An 18,218-nucleotide genomic window follows, 5' to 3' on the forward strand; every position below is an offset into this window, starting at 1 on the left:
GAAGAATATATTGATTCATAATGAGTTACTTTGGAGAATGCTTGGCTAAAATCCATCTGCTTGTGTAAAGCACGGATATTGTTAGAAATGTTATCCACTTTTTCCTGTGAATGGGTTTTGGGAAGGAGAGGGGAGTATTCTTTAACAAGAAATGGTGTTGACATGTATCTTGGGTCAGGCCTCAGATGTAAAAAGCCATCTTGCATGTAATCTTAATAGGACAATTATCCAAGGAAAGTGGAGTTTACTTTGGGATCTTCCTGTCCTTAAATGATCTGTTTACAAGTCAAAGAGGAATTCACATGCCCTTAGTCTAGTCACGTTTCCTTGTGTGTTTGTCTGCAAACCTTGAAAAATTTGTCCATCTACATGTTCAGACCATGTCAAAGGTAGGATTTAGATAACTGGCAAACTTTAGATATACATAAACTTAGCAGCAAAGAAAATCATAAAATATATTAATCAGATCTTGTAAAATGTCCCTCCAAGACAGGTTGCAAAGGCTAAAATACTAAATGGGAAATTTCTAGGGTCCCTATTTTAAATACAAAGCATGGCAGTACTGTAGCATATCAATGGGTATAAATTGATTTCCTATGCCTGTTTGGTTTACAGTGACTGATTTTAATTGAGCAATTTGCATAGTGTAAACACCCTTTTTCCTCCTGCAAAAAGTTATCCGTTATATGCAGATAAAAAAGTCAAATCTTTCAGAAAATCAAAGGAAAACACCACATTGGTCTGCGATGTCCCAGTCATGCTGCCAATTAGTCTGCCTCCTTCCTATTCTAACTGCTATATTCAATTGACATTTTGACAAACTGAAATTTTTTGATGGGAAAACCATTTCAGAAAAGAAAGAAAAATCCTGCTCACTCCAGCTTCATTACCATTCCTACATAATTAAAACATTATTCCCTTTGTTTACTGTCCAACCTAGTATTTCTTTCATGCACAATACATTTTTGCAAGAAAGAAAAATTCCTTTTTAACTTTTTTCCTGAAGGTGTATGACAGCCCTTCTCACAGCCTCTCAGGATTACGGTTTTGAGATATCATATTTAATTATACAAAACTTCCTCAAAACTCTGGAGAATTTGGTGTACTGCAGGCTGGAAAAAAAAAAAGGTAAAATATCCATAGTATATGTTGATAAATGTCACAAGTAAGGACAATATAGGATGTTATTTTGTATGGTGTTGCAGTTTTAAAACCTTTATTAATTTGCCATATACTGAATTACCAATTTAAATAAAAGGCCAACAGATAATTGTATTCCTTTACTACGAGGAACACTTGAACTAATTTAAAGTAATGCAGCAAATTATCTAAAACCATTTAGTCAAATATACTAGAGAGGGGTCAAACCTAGGGCAGCACTATTTAAATCAAATTGAATTCCATCTTGAGAATGGATTTCAAATAGATTTTTAATTGCAGTTTTTGTCCACAGGGCATTCTACCATACACTTTTCATTTGCAAGTAAAATCCATCAGAACGTCCTCCATCAGGATAGCACCAGGTCTCTCTTCATTACAAAATTTCTGCATTATGAAGTATGTAAATATGATCTGAGGCTTTCATTCATTGCTCATTTTGCTCATAGTTAGTCTCTTGAGCCAAACAGTGGGTACTTCCCACGTCTGGTTCATTTCCATCAGCAGAAAAACAGGAAACAAAACCACAACACTAGTTGGGCTTTTCCTCATAGACCAGAGAGAAGCTGCGAAGGTGATGCAGATGTTTTGCTGTAATGGTGTGATCCACAGCAGAAAAAGCTGGTCTGTGAAGGTGGCGTGGTGGCTGCCAGGGCCTGCAGGAGAAGGATGCAATCCTGCACATGAAGGGCCCATCACTTTATTGCTCTCTGGCAGTACTGCCTAAACACGGAGGATGCCAAGCTACGCATTTTCTTGGTACTATGAGGGTTTCTGTGAGCATCATGGCAACCTATGAGGGAAAGCATTTGTGACAGCACTGGGACTGCCCTGGAGAACTGTCCCTGTGAGCACAGGGATACGTAGCTTTGAGATTCCACTGTGCTTCCAGGTACATGCAAGTCCAGCAGTGATCCCCTCTTCTATTCTTTTACTTCCATGCAAATCACAACCGCAGTCAGAACTGGAAAGGTCAGGTATAGCCATGAGGACAACAGAAAAGTTACTATGTTTTGGATACATCTTGGCCTTTCCTGAAGCCTTACACAAGTTGTCCTTAGTGCTGTCGGAAACCTCGCCCCAGTTTTAAAGTACGTCGGAAGATGACACTGTAAAGGAAGACAGGCTCTTAAGTTATTTCCACTAGTGATTCTGGAAAAGAAGAAGTAAATGCTTTGCAAAAAGATGACATGCAGTATATTTCAAGTAAAGACAAAATCTTACAATCCTTTCAAAAGCACAATGACGAGTCCAGCTTTTGTAAACACCTTTCTGGATAGATGGTAATAACTAAACTGGTCTATTGGTTTGTGAAATTTTTGGACAAAATGTTTGCTAAATGAATAATAACTGCAAATGTAATTGTTGTTTTTTCTACAAACAAGACTTGCAGGAAAGGTTTGTTCTTAAAACATTGACAAATTATTTCCAGAACTTTTTTTCCCAATTAGTCCTATTTACAGTTTTATTTCAGATATTTTGTCATGGGACTGAGTTGGTTTCAGATGGGAGGGGTCATCACAAATGAAATGTTCAGTTCCAGATATGACATACTTTGCTTTATTGGAAACATGTTTCTTAAAAGCTACAAAGAGACATTAAGTACCTCGTGATTTTGTTTGCTAACACAGTGCTTTCAGTGAAAATTAGCACAACAGAGAACTTTTGTATCATTTGCATGTCATATAACCTCTCAAAATAATTGAGTTGTAAATTTGTTTTAAATATTTTTATAAGGATCCTAAAGTCAAATGGTAATTAAATATGTTTATAAAGGACCCTAAAGTCACATGCTAATGGTCCTAACAAGCAGCTGATATTAGTAGACTCATTGCAGCCAGGACATAATACAAAATTGGGGGCGGCTAGTTGCAGGTACTGGAGCAGAAATACAGTACGATAACATAGACGAGGATACTGGTTGGGTGGTAGAAGGGGCTCCTGCCAGTGTGCAAATGATGCGTCTCCTCACAGAGACAGCAGCAGCAGCAGGAGGGAGTTGGAGAACAACACGTTTAACAACTGGCTTTAGAACTAGGCATGATTCTGGGTCTACCAAATCAGTGGCGTCCAGCTCCAGCTCAAAGCTGATTGTGGCAGATTGTGTCAGAAGTTCTCATGACAAAGTGACCATGTAATATGAAGATGTTGGAAAGGAAACGAAATAGGTATGGAAGCCCTCAAATCAGGAAAGTTCTTACACCCATACTAAATTTATTTTATGCTTAAAGTTAAAAAAAAAAAAAAAAAGGAAAAGAAAAAAAAAAGATTCAATATCTTCCCTAAATCATGTCCATCAAGAAAAAAAAGATTTTACATGAGAAATGCGACATTATAGATTTTACATGAAAAAGGACAAAGTGTTACTTGTTCACTCTAGCTTTTCCGTGTAAATACCTACAGAAATCATCTGAATCTGTGAAATTTAAATGGCTTAAATCTGCTGCTTTGTAAATATTTGGTATCTAAACCAAGTTCAGTTAGGTAAATGGGACTTTTTTCGAGTTAAGCTCCTAGCATAATGGATCTGGCCCTTCTATTGTTGTTAAATTGTGTACTGGTCACCAAGTAAATTTGATACTGAGAGTGGTTGTTTTAAATTCATTGTCTAAATGCTCCGTAACACAATAAATACATATATATTTAAAACTTCTGTTATTTACTTGACAGACTTGAATCAAAGGAGCCTTTCCTGTCCGTTGGGTAAGTAGGAAAATGTATATTTCCATGTATATTTATATATTCAACTACCATACAATATAATCTATGAGATCATGTTGAGCATAAACATCTTGTTTCAACATTATGGTTATCTACTATAACTAAGCTTAGAAAAAGTAGTTATTAGTCAATAAAGTCAGCAGTTGCGGATGTCTCCCTTCTTAAAAACATACTAAGAAGCATATTTTACTTCTATTGACTAAATAAAATTTATACTAAAAGACATACAGGTGTTAAATGTTGCATTTAAAGGTAGCTGGTTTATTATTTTCATTTCGCTGACCTTTCAGTCAGAAACCATTTCAAATATTGTCTATACCACTTGTCTAAACCCTTAACAGATAATTGATAGTTTATTTTAAAATAAAGTTTTGTGATATTTCAATAACAGAAATAAAATCAAATTCAGGAAATGGAAAAATATCACATTTTAGCCTAATTATGGATCACTACACTGATTTGTGTATTACAGCTGTTGTCTTCATAGTCTCATAGATGCTTAAATAGTTATATGATCTATACAACAAAATTATTAACTCATCTTTCTAAAAATTTATTTTTAAGTGTATCATATTCTGAAAAAAAAGTGCCATTCTTTTCTAAAATGTAGACCATTATGTATATTTTAAAGGTAAGTATCCGTATTCTACTTTTGAGTCTGAAGTTCACCTGTCATGCATTGTTTTCCTTTTAGCTTCTTCCCTTAAAACTTTCCTAAGTTTTCTAATACTCTCAGTCCCTGTTGTCCTTCAGAGCTGTACATTCTTTATGTCTCTTCATTGTCATTTTATTTTGTTCACAAGAGCATGCTTCATGCTACCAAGAACATAAACTGCAGACAAAAGATCCCATGCAGAATAGCCATTTAAGGGTTAATTCTACCATGTAATTATCAGTAGCTTCCAAATTTTTGTATTAGCTGCAGATCAAAGAACTACTTCAACTTCTGAAGTGTGAATTAAAGTTAGCAAACAAAGGAAGTGTGTCAGTTATGAACAGAGAAACTCAACAAATCAGCGTAAGCAGGATTGAGATATGTCTCGGTTTTTATAGCACAAAGTAACTTTGGTTTGTTTGAGTATATTTAGAATTAGAATTAGAATTAAATTAGAATTAATTGCTTGCCAATTCTACTTTCTACCAACTCAAGATTATTGAAAAATAATTTAAATGCTGGTCAAATTGGGGTGGGTGCTGGGGTACTCTTAGTTTTCATGCTTTGAAATGTCTAATTCATTATGATTGTCCCCCTGTACTCAGCACTGGTGAGGCCACACCTTGAGTACTGTGTCCAGTTCTGGGCACCTCAATAAGAGAGAGATATCGAGGTGCTGGAGCAAGTGCAGAGGAGGGCAACGAAGCTGGTGAAGGGCCTGGAGAATAAATCTTATGAGGAGCAATTGAAGGAGCTGGGACTGTTTAGTCTGAGAAAGAGGAGGCTGAGGGGAGACCTCATCACTCTCTACAACTACTTGAAAGGACATTGTAGAGAGGTTGGTGCTGGTCTCTTCTCACAGGTAATTAGTGATAGAACAAGAGGGAATGGGTTCAAGCTGCAGCAGGGTAGGTTTAGGCTGGACATTAGGAAAAAATTCTTCGCAGACAGAGTGGTCAGAGACTGGAATAGGCTGCCCAGGGAGGTGGCGGAATCACCATCCCTGAATGTGCTTAAGACTCGTTTAGATGTGGTGTTAAGGGATATGGTGTAAGGGAGAACTTTGTAGAGTGGAGTTGATGGTTGGACTCAATAATCCCAAGGGTCTTTTCCAACCTAAATGATTCTATGATTACGAAATTCATTCACTTCTATTACCTTTCAGTTCTCCACTTTTGTAACTGGTCCTATTGAGTTGTTTTTTTGAGGTCTCCACTCTTGTAATAAAGTGATTACCTGAAAATCTCAACTTTAAGATTCAAAAAGAAGTTGCATGCAATTGTGGCTGAGGAGCAAACCTGAAAGTATAAAAATTGAGGAAACAAATAAAAGACAATGATAGCTATTATATTAATAGTAATTGCCACAAAATAATAAATCCCATTTTTGTAGTTCTTGCCGTGATCTTAAGAACTTTGCTGGCAACTTTAGGATATTTGGGGATGTCTACTTTGGAGGAAGTGTTATGTTTATGGTTTGGGTTTGAGTTTGTTTCCAGATGACGGGATTGGTGACCACTGTGTAAACCCACATTACCTCCACATAGCCTGGATTCCTCTCAGGAAGTCTAATTTGAGCAAATAGACTTAGCCTCTTCACGGAGCTTCCCACAAGTTTGCCTGTAGCATACTTGAATTATTTTTTGCAAATTTGTAATGATAAGGATAGAAAACAGGAAAATTAGTCCCCTCCTCCATGCTACTTTTGCCTTTAACTGTTGTATTTCATCCACCTCAAAGGAGGGCTTCAGACAGAAGTCAGAGCACCATGCTTTGAGGAGGGGCCCAAGCGAACATCCACCTCCTTGATACAGTCAGAGAGATGCTCCTCCTAGTCCCACAGTAACTGTGGGGTTCATTTGTTCAGAGGATGAGCTCTTGTGCCAAGACCTCTATCTAAGGTTTTAAGCCAGACTGACAGCTGCAACCATCAGACTTTTAAATTACAGTAAGTGTTTGCAGAAGTACTGACTCAGCCTCAATCAGCCTAACACATGGGTGCCCCTAATGCTTCTTGCAGCCAGAGTTGGTCAAAACACCAACCTAAATTACTTTAGGTTGCTACAGATGATTTGGTCCTGCACACCAGCCTTTCATTCATTTCCCTTCTGCGACAGAGATTTGTTTCCACATTTTCATTATACTGCCTGTAGGGGCTAATTATGCTTTTTCATTTTGCCGTGCCTGAGCTAACGACTTCTTGGTGCTTTTCCACTGTTAATTCTTCTGGTGGGGGAAGGGAACATGAAGTGTGGCAGCCTAAGAGCTCAGGACTGCTACAGGTTGTTGAGCTCTGCATGTATGTGCAGGACTGCAGCCTTCCTGTGAGAAATCCCGCAAAGGAAAACTGGTTCTTAAAACAGTGCATTGTTTCCCCTCTCTCAGAAAGCCGCCAGCTACAGAGAGAAGCAGACCCTGCCTATTGCTCTTGTTGTTTGTGTCTCAAATGCAGGGAGAAAACAGCTCCTGTACTCCCTTGGTAAAGGAAATTCCATTTATCCCTCTTTCTATGCAGAGCACATAGCAAAGAAGAAAAAATCCATGGTCCTTTACTCCCTGTGCAAGTCAGGGCCATAATTTGTCACTGTAATAACAGTAACCTATTTAATGCAAGTAGTAGCAATCAGGAGAAAAAATTCATCAAGTATGTGACCTATTCAGATAAAAGTATCTGAATTCAATGTTATGATTTTGGGCAAGAATAGAGAGTTGCATTTGAGATATATGTTGTCTTCCTTTGTCTCTTAGAAGTGAAACTAAAATCCTTAGGGAAGGCTGAAACATCGCCTAACAGTGCTGAACACTGTAAGTCTGTAGGGGCACAGGATGCTTCTCCTCACAGGTGTTATTTCCATGCTTCTGGTGTTTTGTATCCGTATTCAACTGACCAAGACAGAGAGCTGTCTGGACTTTCTTTCCTCTTCATGTTATGAGCATTCATGCTCATGTAGGGTTAAAATGAAAAAGAACTCATGCAAATAGCCAGAATGCCTGGAAGAATTTACCGTCAGAGGCAGCAGTTCTGGTAACACTCCGCCAAAGTGAAGACTGCTGATAATGCATCAAATTAATTTCATGCAGGAGTCTTTGTAAGATTCAAACCTAGAAAGACCAGGCAGGTCAAGATGTACAAAAAACTGGGTACTGCAAACAAGACAATCTAAGAGTCAGCTCATCCCACTTTGTGGCAAAGGATGTATAGTATTTAAATATATATATATATATATATATATATATTTAAAAAGCCAACAACCTTTAATTACCCACTTTTTTTCTCCATATTTGGCATTTTGTTCTTAATAATAATGATGCACAACCACCCTCTCAACAAAACTGTTCTCATTCTCTCTAGATGACTAGATGATAATCCAGTTACTAACTAGTCACCCAGCTATTTCATGGCAGCTGATTCCTGGTAGCTATCTGCATGTAAAAGTTTAGCCCTTGATAAATTCCAGATAATACTGCATGCAGATTTGTAACTGATCATCTGTCTGAACTCTAAAATTCAAAACTCATTTTGTAAGACGTAGCCATCGCAGCATCTTTTAAGACCTGGAATAGTATTATATGGCCAAGAGAGACCATAATTATTTTGTAACAGTCTTACATAGTAGAAATTCTTTGAATTAATTCTTGTTTTTTATCCAACTGTAATTGTACGTAACTTTAAGAATAATATCTGCTCTTTAACTTATTCAGTGGTAGAAAATCCATCACAGCATCTAATAAGCTCGTCAAACTTTTAAAAATCTTTGTCTTCATTGTTAGGTGTCATTTAATAATATGTCCCATACTGTTGAATTCAGAAGAGACAGGGAGAGAGACAGTAAAAAACAGAGCTTATTTTTTCTGAGGCTAGTGAGAACTTAGATCCATCTCCTGCCAGTTGCAGAGAATGGGATTACTTCTGGATAAGCAGGCAATAGCTCTTCAGTGAGATGAACTTTGAAAATGCATGTGTTTTATACATCTGGTTGTCAGCTGAGATTCAATCTATTTCTCTTTCTTTTCTGTAGATGTAAAAAAAAATATAATACAAACTGCTGACATTTTCACTCTTTTTTTTCTCTTTTTCGAGATAGGTTGTTTGCTATATAAAGTATAAATTTAGGTGGAAAGCCCGGAGAAAGACATAAGTGAAATGAATGCATTGTATGCATTTATTACAAGATGAATAGTTGTCTGTTATGGGAGAAAGAAGAGAGATACAAGTAAAATTGGTACTAATTGTTGCATTTTTTTTCATTCTCTATAAAAAGCCTAGATCTCTACGAACTACTACTTTCCTCACTGAAGTCCTGTTTCTAGAAAGTATATGACAATAGAAAATAATGAAATCCATGTTTTTCCAAATCACAACTTAATGACAGTACCTTTTGAAGCACAAATAGTCACTTCTAGAAGAGATGGAGGAATTTTGGTGTGCTTAGCTTTAGGAAGTGCTTCCAAAAGTAAAAAGTGCTTCAAAAAGTAAAATTCCTTCATTTTCTTCTTGCAGAACTGTTCTGAGAAACATCTAACAGCTGGAATCTGTCACCCACATTTCTTTCTTTTACTTGGTAGTGTTTTCTTCCCCATAAGGCCATTTTGCAGAAGAATCTATAGGAAATCCTGCACTCAAACACTAGTTTGAGGGATCCAATTCTGAAGAAGTGAGACAATTTAAAAAAAAAAAAAAGCCTCGTCCTGGGAGGCTCTGTCAGGAGAATATTCAGTCCACTCCCAAAATATGCAGGTTCTTTCAATTCACAATCCGTTTTTGTGGGGGTTTGATTTTTCCTTTTACAGACAAAAGGTTATAAGGCACAAAACAGAGTGTAGCCACATGTCACCTGTACAACAAATACCATAATACTTGTCCCCCATCCTGATTATCAGATAGTGCCAATGGAAGGAGCAGACACTATTCCTACGGTTCCCATCCAGCTTTTGAAGAGAGATAACTAAGAAAATTATTTTCTTTCAGCAGAGGGAAAATATAAAAGAGGAGATACTGGACGCATTTTGCACTGTTAATATGAAACGAATAAAAGTTCCAACCTAAACATAATCTTGTAACTCTCATTCACATTGTAGAATCACAGAATCACAGAATATAGGGGTTGGAAGGGACCTCTGGAGATCATCTAGTCCAACCCCCCTGCCAGAGCAGGGTCACCTAGAGCAGGTTGCACAGGAACGCGTCCAGGCGGGTTTGGAATGTCTCCAGAGTTGGAGACCACCACCTCTCTGGGCAGCCTGTGCCAGTGCTCTGCCACCCTCCAAGTAAAGAAGTTCCCTCTCATGTTGAGATGGAACTTCCTGTGTTCAAATTTGTTCCCGTTACCTCTTGTCCTGCCTGGGCACCACTGAAAAAAGACTGTCACCATCTTCCTGACACCCACCCTTAAAGTATTTATAAGTGTTGATAAGATCCCTTAAAGTATTTATAAGTGTTGATAAGATCCCCCCTCAGTCATCTTTCTTCCAGACTGAAAAGACCCAAGTCCCTCAGCCTTTTTTCATAAGAGAGAAGGCCAGGTATTCAGGAGCTGTGTTTTCATGAAAATTATGGGAGCAGTGAACACACTTGACAGTTATTTAAACTAATTGTTTAGAGATAGGCAGTAATTCCTTATGCTTAAAACCATTTAAGCTCTGTGACTTAGATAGGCATTTGCAGAGAATACCCCCTGAAACAACTAACCCTTCAATTATGTGTGAGGTTCAGCCCGGAGGACAGAAGCAGAAGTCAGGGGACTGCAAGGGCTCTGTGCACGGTGAGTCTGCCAGGGTAGTCCCCAGAGAGATGGGAGGGATTTGGGGGATGATAGCACATATGGAAAGCTGGGGATCTTCATGTGGAAGACACTGAGAATATATACAGTTTGATTTCAAACAGAGTTACCGATACATCTCTCTTCCAACAATTTAAAAAAAACCACAACGATTAAGCTTTTCTATAATTGCATGTTTTCCATTATTATAAGAATCTGAAACAGTGGGTGAATATCACTGTTTTATAAATTTACAAAAAGTTTTTCTTGATGATATCTCTGAAGAAGAGATTACAAAGCCACAGTAATAATAATGATTGTCCATTGCTGTTACTGCATTTGTCAGTGTTTTTGTGTCATTACACAGTGTTTAAAGATCCCAGATTATGTATTTTTTCTACTCATCTGCAATCTAAATGATTATTTTCATTGTTTCTCTGTTTTCCTGATCTTTTTCATTCTACGCCACTTCACACACACAGAAAAATATCTATCACATAGAAAACAGACTAATACCTTTGGCCATAAAAAAGAAAAGTACTTTCCTAATTCCATTAACTTTTTTTAGCAACAAACTCAACAAATAACTCACTTAAAAATTTCTTTTTCCCCTCTCTGACCTTAATGACATCAGTAACAATGTGCTTCATAATTGAGAAAGGCAACAGAGCATGACACCACTGGTTTTCTCTTCTGGTTATTCTATTTGCCTTTCCCTTTTATTTACTCTCTGTTATTTCTCTCATCCAAGACTAGCCTTCCATTAGTAATTCCAGGAAAACAATCCCTATGCAAGTCATTTATGCTCTGGGTTAATGATGAACAATTCCTCAGTACTGAATATCTGTAGTCTCACCTGTGTACGAGACAAGATGTTCTCTAGAGGAGGGAAAATGATGGGCAAGAGAATGTTTCTGAACAAAGTCAGGAGGCTGAAACATTCTAGAGGGGGGTAAAAATGAAAAGAAATAAACAGGGATGCAGGAACATAAGAATAGAAAGGGAAGTCCAGGGAAAAGGACTACACAAAGAAGCAAAAAGGGAGGTATTTTCTTACAATGGCAAATGGAGGGAGGGAGGAAGGAAGGACAATATTTGCTGGGTATGTAATGTCACTGTGGAGCAACAGTACTTCAAACTCACTGGGGTTTTCCCAAACAGTAGTCACCAATCCAGGAGCTATAGAAAAGAGTGTTTGGAGAGGTCTGTGTTAGCACAGTATTCCTATTTCCTACTTCTGAGGTATCGACATAGCACCTTGGCCCACCGGTCTCTATGGGCTTCTGTGAATATGCACAGCTTACTGTGGCAGGCTAACAGGCACTTGGAACAACCTCATAAATGAGACCTAACTCCCTACTCAAAACACCCCAAAAATTGCGACAGTTTTTGTATGGCTATTGTCATAAAACCCACTTTCTTTATTTTCACAAGTTTCCAGATCATTACAAAGAAGTTATAAATTAATATCTTCCCCTTGATAAATATATTGAAAGATATAAGTTTGGTATTTTGAATTTCAAATTCCCTGTAATGCTGTTCAGATCCATCGGTCTGTATTTTCTGCAGAATGTCCTGCCCCAGGGTGTAAAGTTTGTAAAGAGAGGAGGCAGTGCAGAAAGAGGTATATCAGAGAGACATGTTGCTGACACAGAGCAAATTGGAGCTCCTACTTCTCTCTCATGTTTGCTAAAGGTTTTTCAAAAGATATTAAATTTCAGGCTAGGAAACATTGTCTTTAGTGTTGCTTTGTTGATAGCCTTGTGTATGATACTGCGGAATGACAACCCACACCTTGCCGTATTAGATCGGTCAGCTGTGCATCAGCATGCTGTAGTATATCCTTAGAAACAAAATCAGGACGTGTCATGACACCAGGCAAGTTTTCAACTGGTAAAATGAATCTTACGATAGGTTGTTTTCTACAAATTTAGCTTAATCTGAGATCTGACCTCATTTACAGACTACTTTTCAACTACATTAGTATAATGCCTTTACACACCTTAATTTAAAAAGAATCAGGACTGCGTTTAGGTTATTTAGGATCATATTCAATAGCCTCTCTTTGGCCCAAACTGCTGTTGATTTCAACAAAATGTCTTGATTTTGATAGTTTTGGTTTGAGGTTTTTTGCCTTAGTTCCAATTACGACCTGCATCTCAAAAGCAATCTGCAGTTATCCATTGAGTTTGGGGATTTTCTTTTATCTCGGTGTCAGACTGGGTTCTTATGATTCTTATCATTCTGCAGGCCAAAGTGCAGCTTTGTCAACATCAGCAGTGTACATTCCCATGGGGGTGCACACACAGGTGTAACAGGTTGCAACAATTTTGATGATGATGTACACAAAAATGAAGAATCAGGTCACATTCTGTCTTGCTACTGGTATGCTGAGAGTTTTATTTCTAATAGTTTAATTACTGTGCTTCAATTACTTTTATTTGTAAGGTCTTCAGCTTTGGTTCTGAATTCATGTAAGGATCAGTTTTGTTCAATGAAAAGAATTTCTTCACAACCACATATTAGAGCAGAACTAAAAGTTGGAGGGTGTGCCTGAAGTGTGAAGTAGGAATATCAGAGTGGATCTGTCATGCGTGACCAGCAACTGACAGTTTATATTGCTACGGTTGCGACTCTGTAGCTAACATTAAAGTATTTATTTAATTTTAAAAGTATAAACCCATTTCCAACAGAGTTACAGATTTATTTATTTATTTTAGTTTCAGTTGCCTCTAATGCTTTACACAAAAACAACCTTTCTGAACTCTCTCGCGCTTGGGTTCTGCAGCCCTTACTCTCAGGGGTAAGGACGGGAAGCTGAATCAGCTATCGTTCCATAGCTAATTTTGTCAAACATTTTCCTAACCACCAGAAAGTACTTGTAAGTCCCAGCAAATTAGGAATTTTATCAAACGCAATTATTTGCTGAAAAGTACCTGCTGGGTCTCGCCTTGTTTATTCTTCGGCCATCTAAATCAAGGTGGTAAGAAAAGACAACACAAACTACAGGTAGTTTTCCAGGCACGCTATGAACAACAAATCGTCAAAATGAAAAATTACCATCTTTCAGACTGCATTTTTCCTATGAACTATCTGCTGACTACCTGAAAATAGCGAACACCTTCACCGAAATTAGGATCAATACATAAAGGAGGAAAACTGAAGCATTTCTCAAGTAACGTAATTCATCCTGCAGATCTATCCTTTTTGGTGTACAAGAGGATATGGGATAGAAACAGAAGCTACATCTTCTGAGACAGTGAAGTCAGTGAAGCAAAACTGGAGGTCGTTAGTATGGCTTATATAGCAGTATTGTGCCGAAGTGTTCACATTTCTTTAGTAGAGATGGAGGAACCTGGGAGGTATCGAATAAGGCTTTGTTTCCTCGCAAAACTAATCTTTTTATTCACATACACACACGCACACACGCATTAATCATGATTACACTTTAAATCTGGAATCAAATACAATTTGGTTTCAAGCAGACCTTGTCTAGGTGTCAGTAGTTAGGTGTATTTCACGTTCTGGCTGATACTTTATAGGCTATAAAACTGTCTTGCTGTGTAGAGCATTCATAGAAAAATAACATTCTAGTCATGTAAGTCGTATAAGGGTGAGTAATGGTAATGTGGTTTTGCTGGGAGAAGGCAAAAATTGTGTGCAGGGAGTTCAGCAAGAAGGTAAGGGAGGGGGAAGGGGGAGACAGAGAGAGAGACTTTAACAGCTTTAATTCCTTCACAGAGTCTTGTGGTTTGGGAAGAGATGCTGGAGGCAATTCTCAGTGCTAAATTGTTATGGTAGCTTAATTCAATAGACTATATAAAACCAAATTTAGTCTAAGATGTGTCTGTATTGTTAACTTCTAATGTGTATTTCCCACAGTGATAAAACACTTGAAATGAAACTTTCTATAAATGTTTACTAGCCCTGATGCATACCAGTGCAAGCGAAGCCCTAATCTGACAGGGACTGTGACCATATGATATAGGGACAGAAAATGGCAATAATTAAAGCATAATGCTCCCCGAGCCCTCTTTTGTGCAGTCATTTTCTTAATATCTAAAATGTTATGAAATTAATCTGTATGGAAGAGAAAAGATGGATATACAGATGATTGTCTAAGAACCGTGGTGGTTACTATATCTTAGTTCAGAGTGATGAATGTCTTTCTGAATGGGATTCTGAATGCATTAATATTTAATTTCTATGTACATAAAATATTTTTTTCAGGGTTGATAAGACTAATGGAGCATTTGTAAATGTTCTCCTAAAGCAGGATTAAAAAGATTCTCAGTTCTAGTGTTATAGCCATTGAATGTGGTATCTTATGCAAAAATATTAGTATTATGTTCTTAACAGACCATAACAATAAACTAATGAAACTTGCCCACTTGCTGCAAGCAATTTGTCAAAATGTGAATCTGTGCAACTGCTTCCTTAGAGCTTAATACAGTGATATGGAGTCTCCAGAAGAGGTCCTGTATCATCCAAAGAGTGCAAGGGAGAAGATCAGGAGAAGATCATATAAAATGCATACTGAACTCCCCAGATGTATTGTCATTGTTTTTTTCTTAAACGTAACAGTCAGACTGTGGACCATTAAGTTAACATCAGTTATGCTACCAAACTGTTTGACAGAGATTTCATGTGATCTACAAAATGTGACTACTGTATTTTAAGGAGCTTAGACTCAGGAAAAACAGGTTAAACCTGAAGCCAAAAATGTAACCCAATCAAACTCTACATCAGATAGCCTCATAAAGAAATCTTGAATGAGGAAGAAAGGAAATGATTAATACCTTGTATTGCTGGGTGCCCTGACAGTGAACCAGGGAGTGGAGTAACCCTTTATGGTGTGGAGGTAACCAGAAAGAAATGTACCAAGCAAAGTAAATCAGGAGAGTGGCCAGACTGCACTGTCTTCCCTGCACACCGAGAAAGGCATAACAACTGTATGAGGAAACATAAGATCCCTCCCTAAGCAAAAAAGACATTCCGCAAAAAAGGCAGGCACAGAACCCCAGTTCTTGCCCATTGCAGATAGGAAAAATGTGTCTAAGCTCCCTCCAAGGCACACCATGCCCAAGGCAAGTTGCAGAGGCCAAGGAGCCAGCCTTGCAACTTGCCTGAGACACTACAGCAGGCAAAAGAAACCCATATGGGGGTTTCCTAAGGGGAAGAATGTCTTCTGGTAAGTGTCAAATAATACTTCTTTTCAAATTAGAAACGATATGTAGAAAGTTTTTAGCTAGATGATTCACACTCACCATATCTGTGTGACAAGAAATCGCTAGCTCTACCATATGTCCAAAACTGCATAGGGAAACTGCAATACCAATAACATGACAAGCCACCAGGCTGTTTTGCCACACACTACACTCAGGTGAGTCATCTGGGACAAAAAACTACTTTCCCTTATGAGAATGAATGTAATGGAAAAATCCAGGCATATGTCTAAGATAAATAATTATATCTGATCCCTTGATTTCAACAGCTTTATTCTGGATTTACAGTGAAGTAGTTCAGAGTGGTGACATTTAAATACCATTCTGTAATCAAAAGGTCTTTCCACTGCTATTTTCAGAATTCCTTTGTTTTGAGACTTTTTATCTCCTTACAGAAAAGTAATCTTATTTTCTTCACTGCCCATACAGAAAGTGAATGGACACAGGCTCTTCCAGAGCACTGAAGTATTAGGAGGCACAGATTTGTCAGAAACCAACGAAGTCAGCATAGTTAGCACTGGCCCAGAGGATACGTGACCAGTTGTGTGATGCACAACTGCCTTTTCCACTCATCTCTGACCAGACTGCAATTGAATCTAGTCCTGTGCTCAGTTATGGAAGAACCCCTTTGCATCAGATGCACTTCCCATATCCATTTACCATGGAAATTATTGCACAATGGATCAGGAATACATGAATGCTTTCTTAAATTTATGGTATCTGGTATTTCCATTTATATTCCAGTTCCATTTATATATATATTAACTTCACTTGCAAAGCATGCTCTTGGAAAAACAAGCAAGATGTCTTGTCTTTGCAAGCTGTACTCAGGACACTGACAGTTATGTTCTCATTCATGTCTCTGTTTTGCTGATTTAAACCTTGAGTTGCTCAATCCAAAACAATTAACTTACACCAGTAAACTTAGTGTAAATGAGAATAGAATTAAATTTAATTTGAGCATTCTGACAGTTTGAAAAGGGGAGAGGAACATATGTGTTGCAATTTTCTAGAAATATTTTTTTCTTTACAAAAATCATAGAATCACAGAATGGTTTGGGTTGGAAGAGACCTTAAAGATCATCTTGATCCAACTCCCCTGCCATGGGCAGGGACACCTCCCACTAGACCAGGCTGCTCAAAGCCCCATCCAGCCTGGCCTTGAACACTTCGAGGGATGGGGATCCACAACTTCTCTGGGCAACCTGTTCCAGTGTCTCACCACCCTCACAGTAAAGAATTTCTTCCTAATATCTAATCTAAATCTCCCCTCTTTCAGTTTAAAACCATTACCCCTCGTCCTATTGCTACACTCCCTGGTAAAGAGTCCCTCCCCATCTCTCCTGTAGGCCCCCTTTAGGTGCTGCAAGGCTGCTATAAGGTCTCCCTGGAGCCTTCTCTTCTCCAGACTCCAACTCTCTCAGCCTGTCTTCATAGGACAGGTGTTCCAGCCCTCTGATCATCTTCATGGCCCTCCTCTGGACCCTTTCCAACAGGTCCACATCCTTCTTATGTTGGAGACTCCAGAGCTGGATGCAGTACTCCAGGTGGGATCTCACCAGAGCGGAGTAGAGGGGCAGAATCACCTCCCTCAACCTGCTGGCCACGTTTCTTTTGATGAAGCCCAGGGTACGGTTGTCTTTCTGGTCTGCGAGCACACATTGCCGGCTCATGTTGAGCTTCCCATCCATCAACACCCTCAAGTCCCTCCCCTCAGGGCTGCTCTCTGACTTTGTCACATTGTAATTGATCAATATTTTGTGAACTGTGCTTTTCTGTTTCATTCAGTGCTTCTAAGACTGCTTCTCTAAAGAGTATATAAAGTTTTCAGAGATCCGGTTTTGTAATCTTAAGTGGTTGCTCTTTCAGCTCCAGTGCTACCACTGTGACTTTAATTTCTCAGTCTATTCTTCACTGAAATGCTGTAGAAACACTTTAAAACCTAAACTCATCACTTTTTCCGACACCTGTCAATGACAGTCTTCTGTACTTGTCAAACCAAGTTAAATGACACTCCTGCAATGTATACAATATTACTAATAAATTGGATAATCAATCACATGTGTATAGTTTGATAGTAGTATGTTGAATACACAGAATTTAAAACACATTTTTAAGAGGTGGGACTCATTATTCTTGTACTAAGAAAAAAAAATATCATATGGACATCAAGAATTTTCCAGTCATTCTATACAATTAAAGGACACCTTGGGAAATGGTTAGGCCACTGGTTAGGCCACTGGAAAGCTCTTTCATTATCTTACTATAAAATATTCCCATGGGAAACATAAGTAATTGGAGATTACTTTAGATGACAGAAAAATAGTTTAACAGCAGGAGGAGAAAGGTCAGGGAGACATTAAGTAGATTTACTCAGGTTTCTTTACATACAAAAGCTATTTTGTTTCTAAAAAGCATCAGGCTAAGAGCGTTAAGAATAGGCAGTTCCTGCAGCCACAGTAAGTAGTTTTTTTTAGGAGTAATTCTAATACTTAGCACTTAGCTGTACAGAAAATTGTTGGGGCTAAATTTTGTCTTGACACCCCTGCATCACTTGTGCCTACCTGGCTGCCGTAAACCACCCCCAGAGCAGCTGATGCCCAGAATCTCAATATTAATCTTGATATCTTTGCTATCCTGTTCTTCACAAGCTTTGCCTAACCCTCTACAGGAAAGTGTTGAAGTGACTTAATTACCTGAT

General features: G+C 38.2%; 1 protein-coding gene across 10 annotated transcripts in view; it reads left to right on the forward strand.

Annotated features, from left to right (window-relative positions):
• Nucleotides 1-18,218, forward strand: part of RALYL (RALY RNA binding protein like) — a 407,281-nt gene that overhangs the window by 342,372 nt on the left and 46,691 nt on the right. For all 10 annotated transcript variants that reach the window (XM_074577361.1, XM_074577355.1, XM_074577353.1 and 7 more), the window contains one exon: nt 3,829-3,861. In XM_074577361.1, coding sequence (XP_074433462.1) covers nt 3,829-3,861 — 33 coding nt within the window. The remainder of the gene's footprint in view (nt 1-3,828; nt 3,862-18,218) is intronic.

Source organism: Larus michahellis, chromosome 2, assembly GCF_964199755.1.
Source record: "Larus michahellis chromosome 2, bLarMic1.1, whole genome shotgun sequence".
Taxonomy (NCBI): domain Eukaryota; kingdom Metazoa; phylum Chordata; class Aves; order Charadriiformes; family Laridae; genus Larus; species Larus michahellis.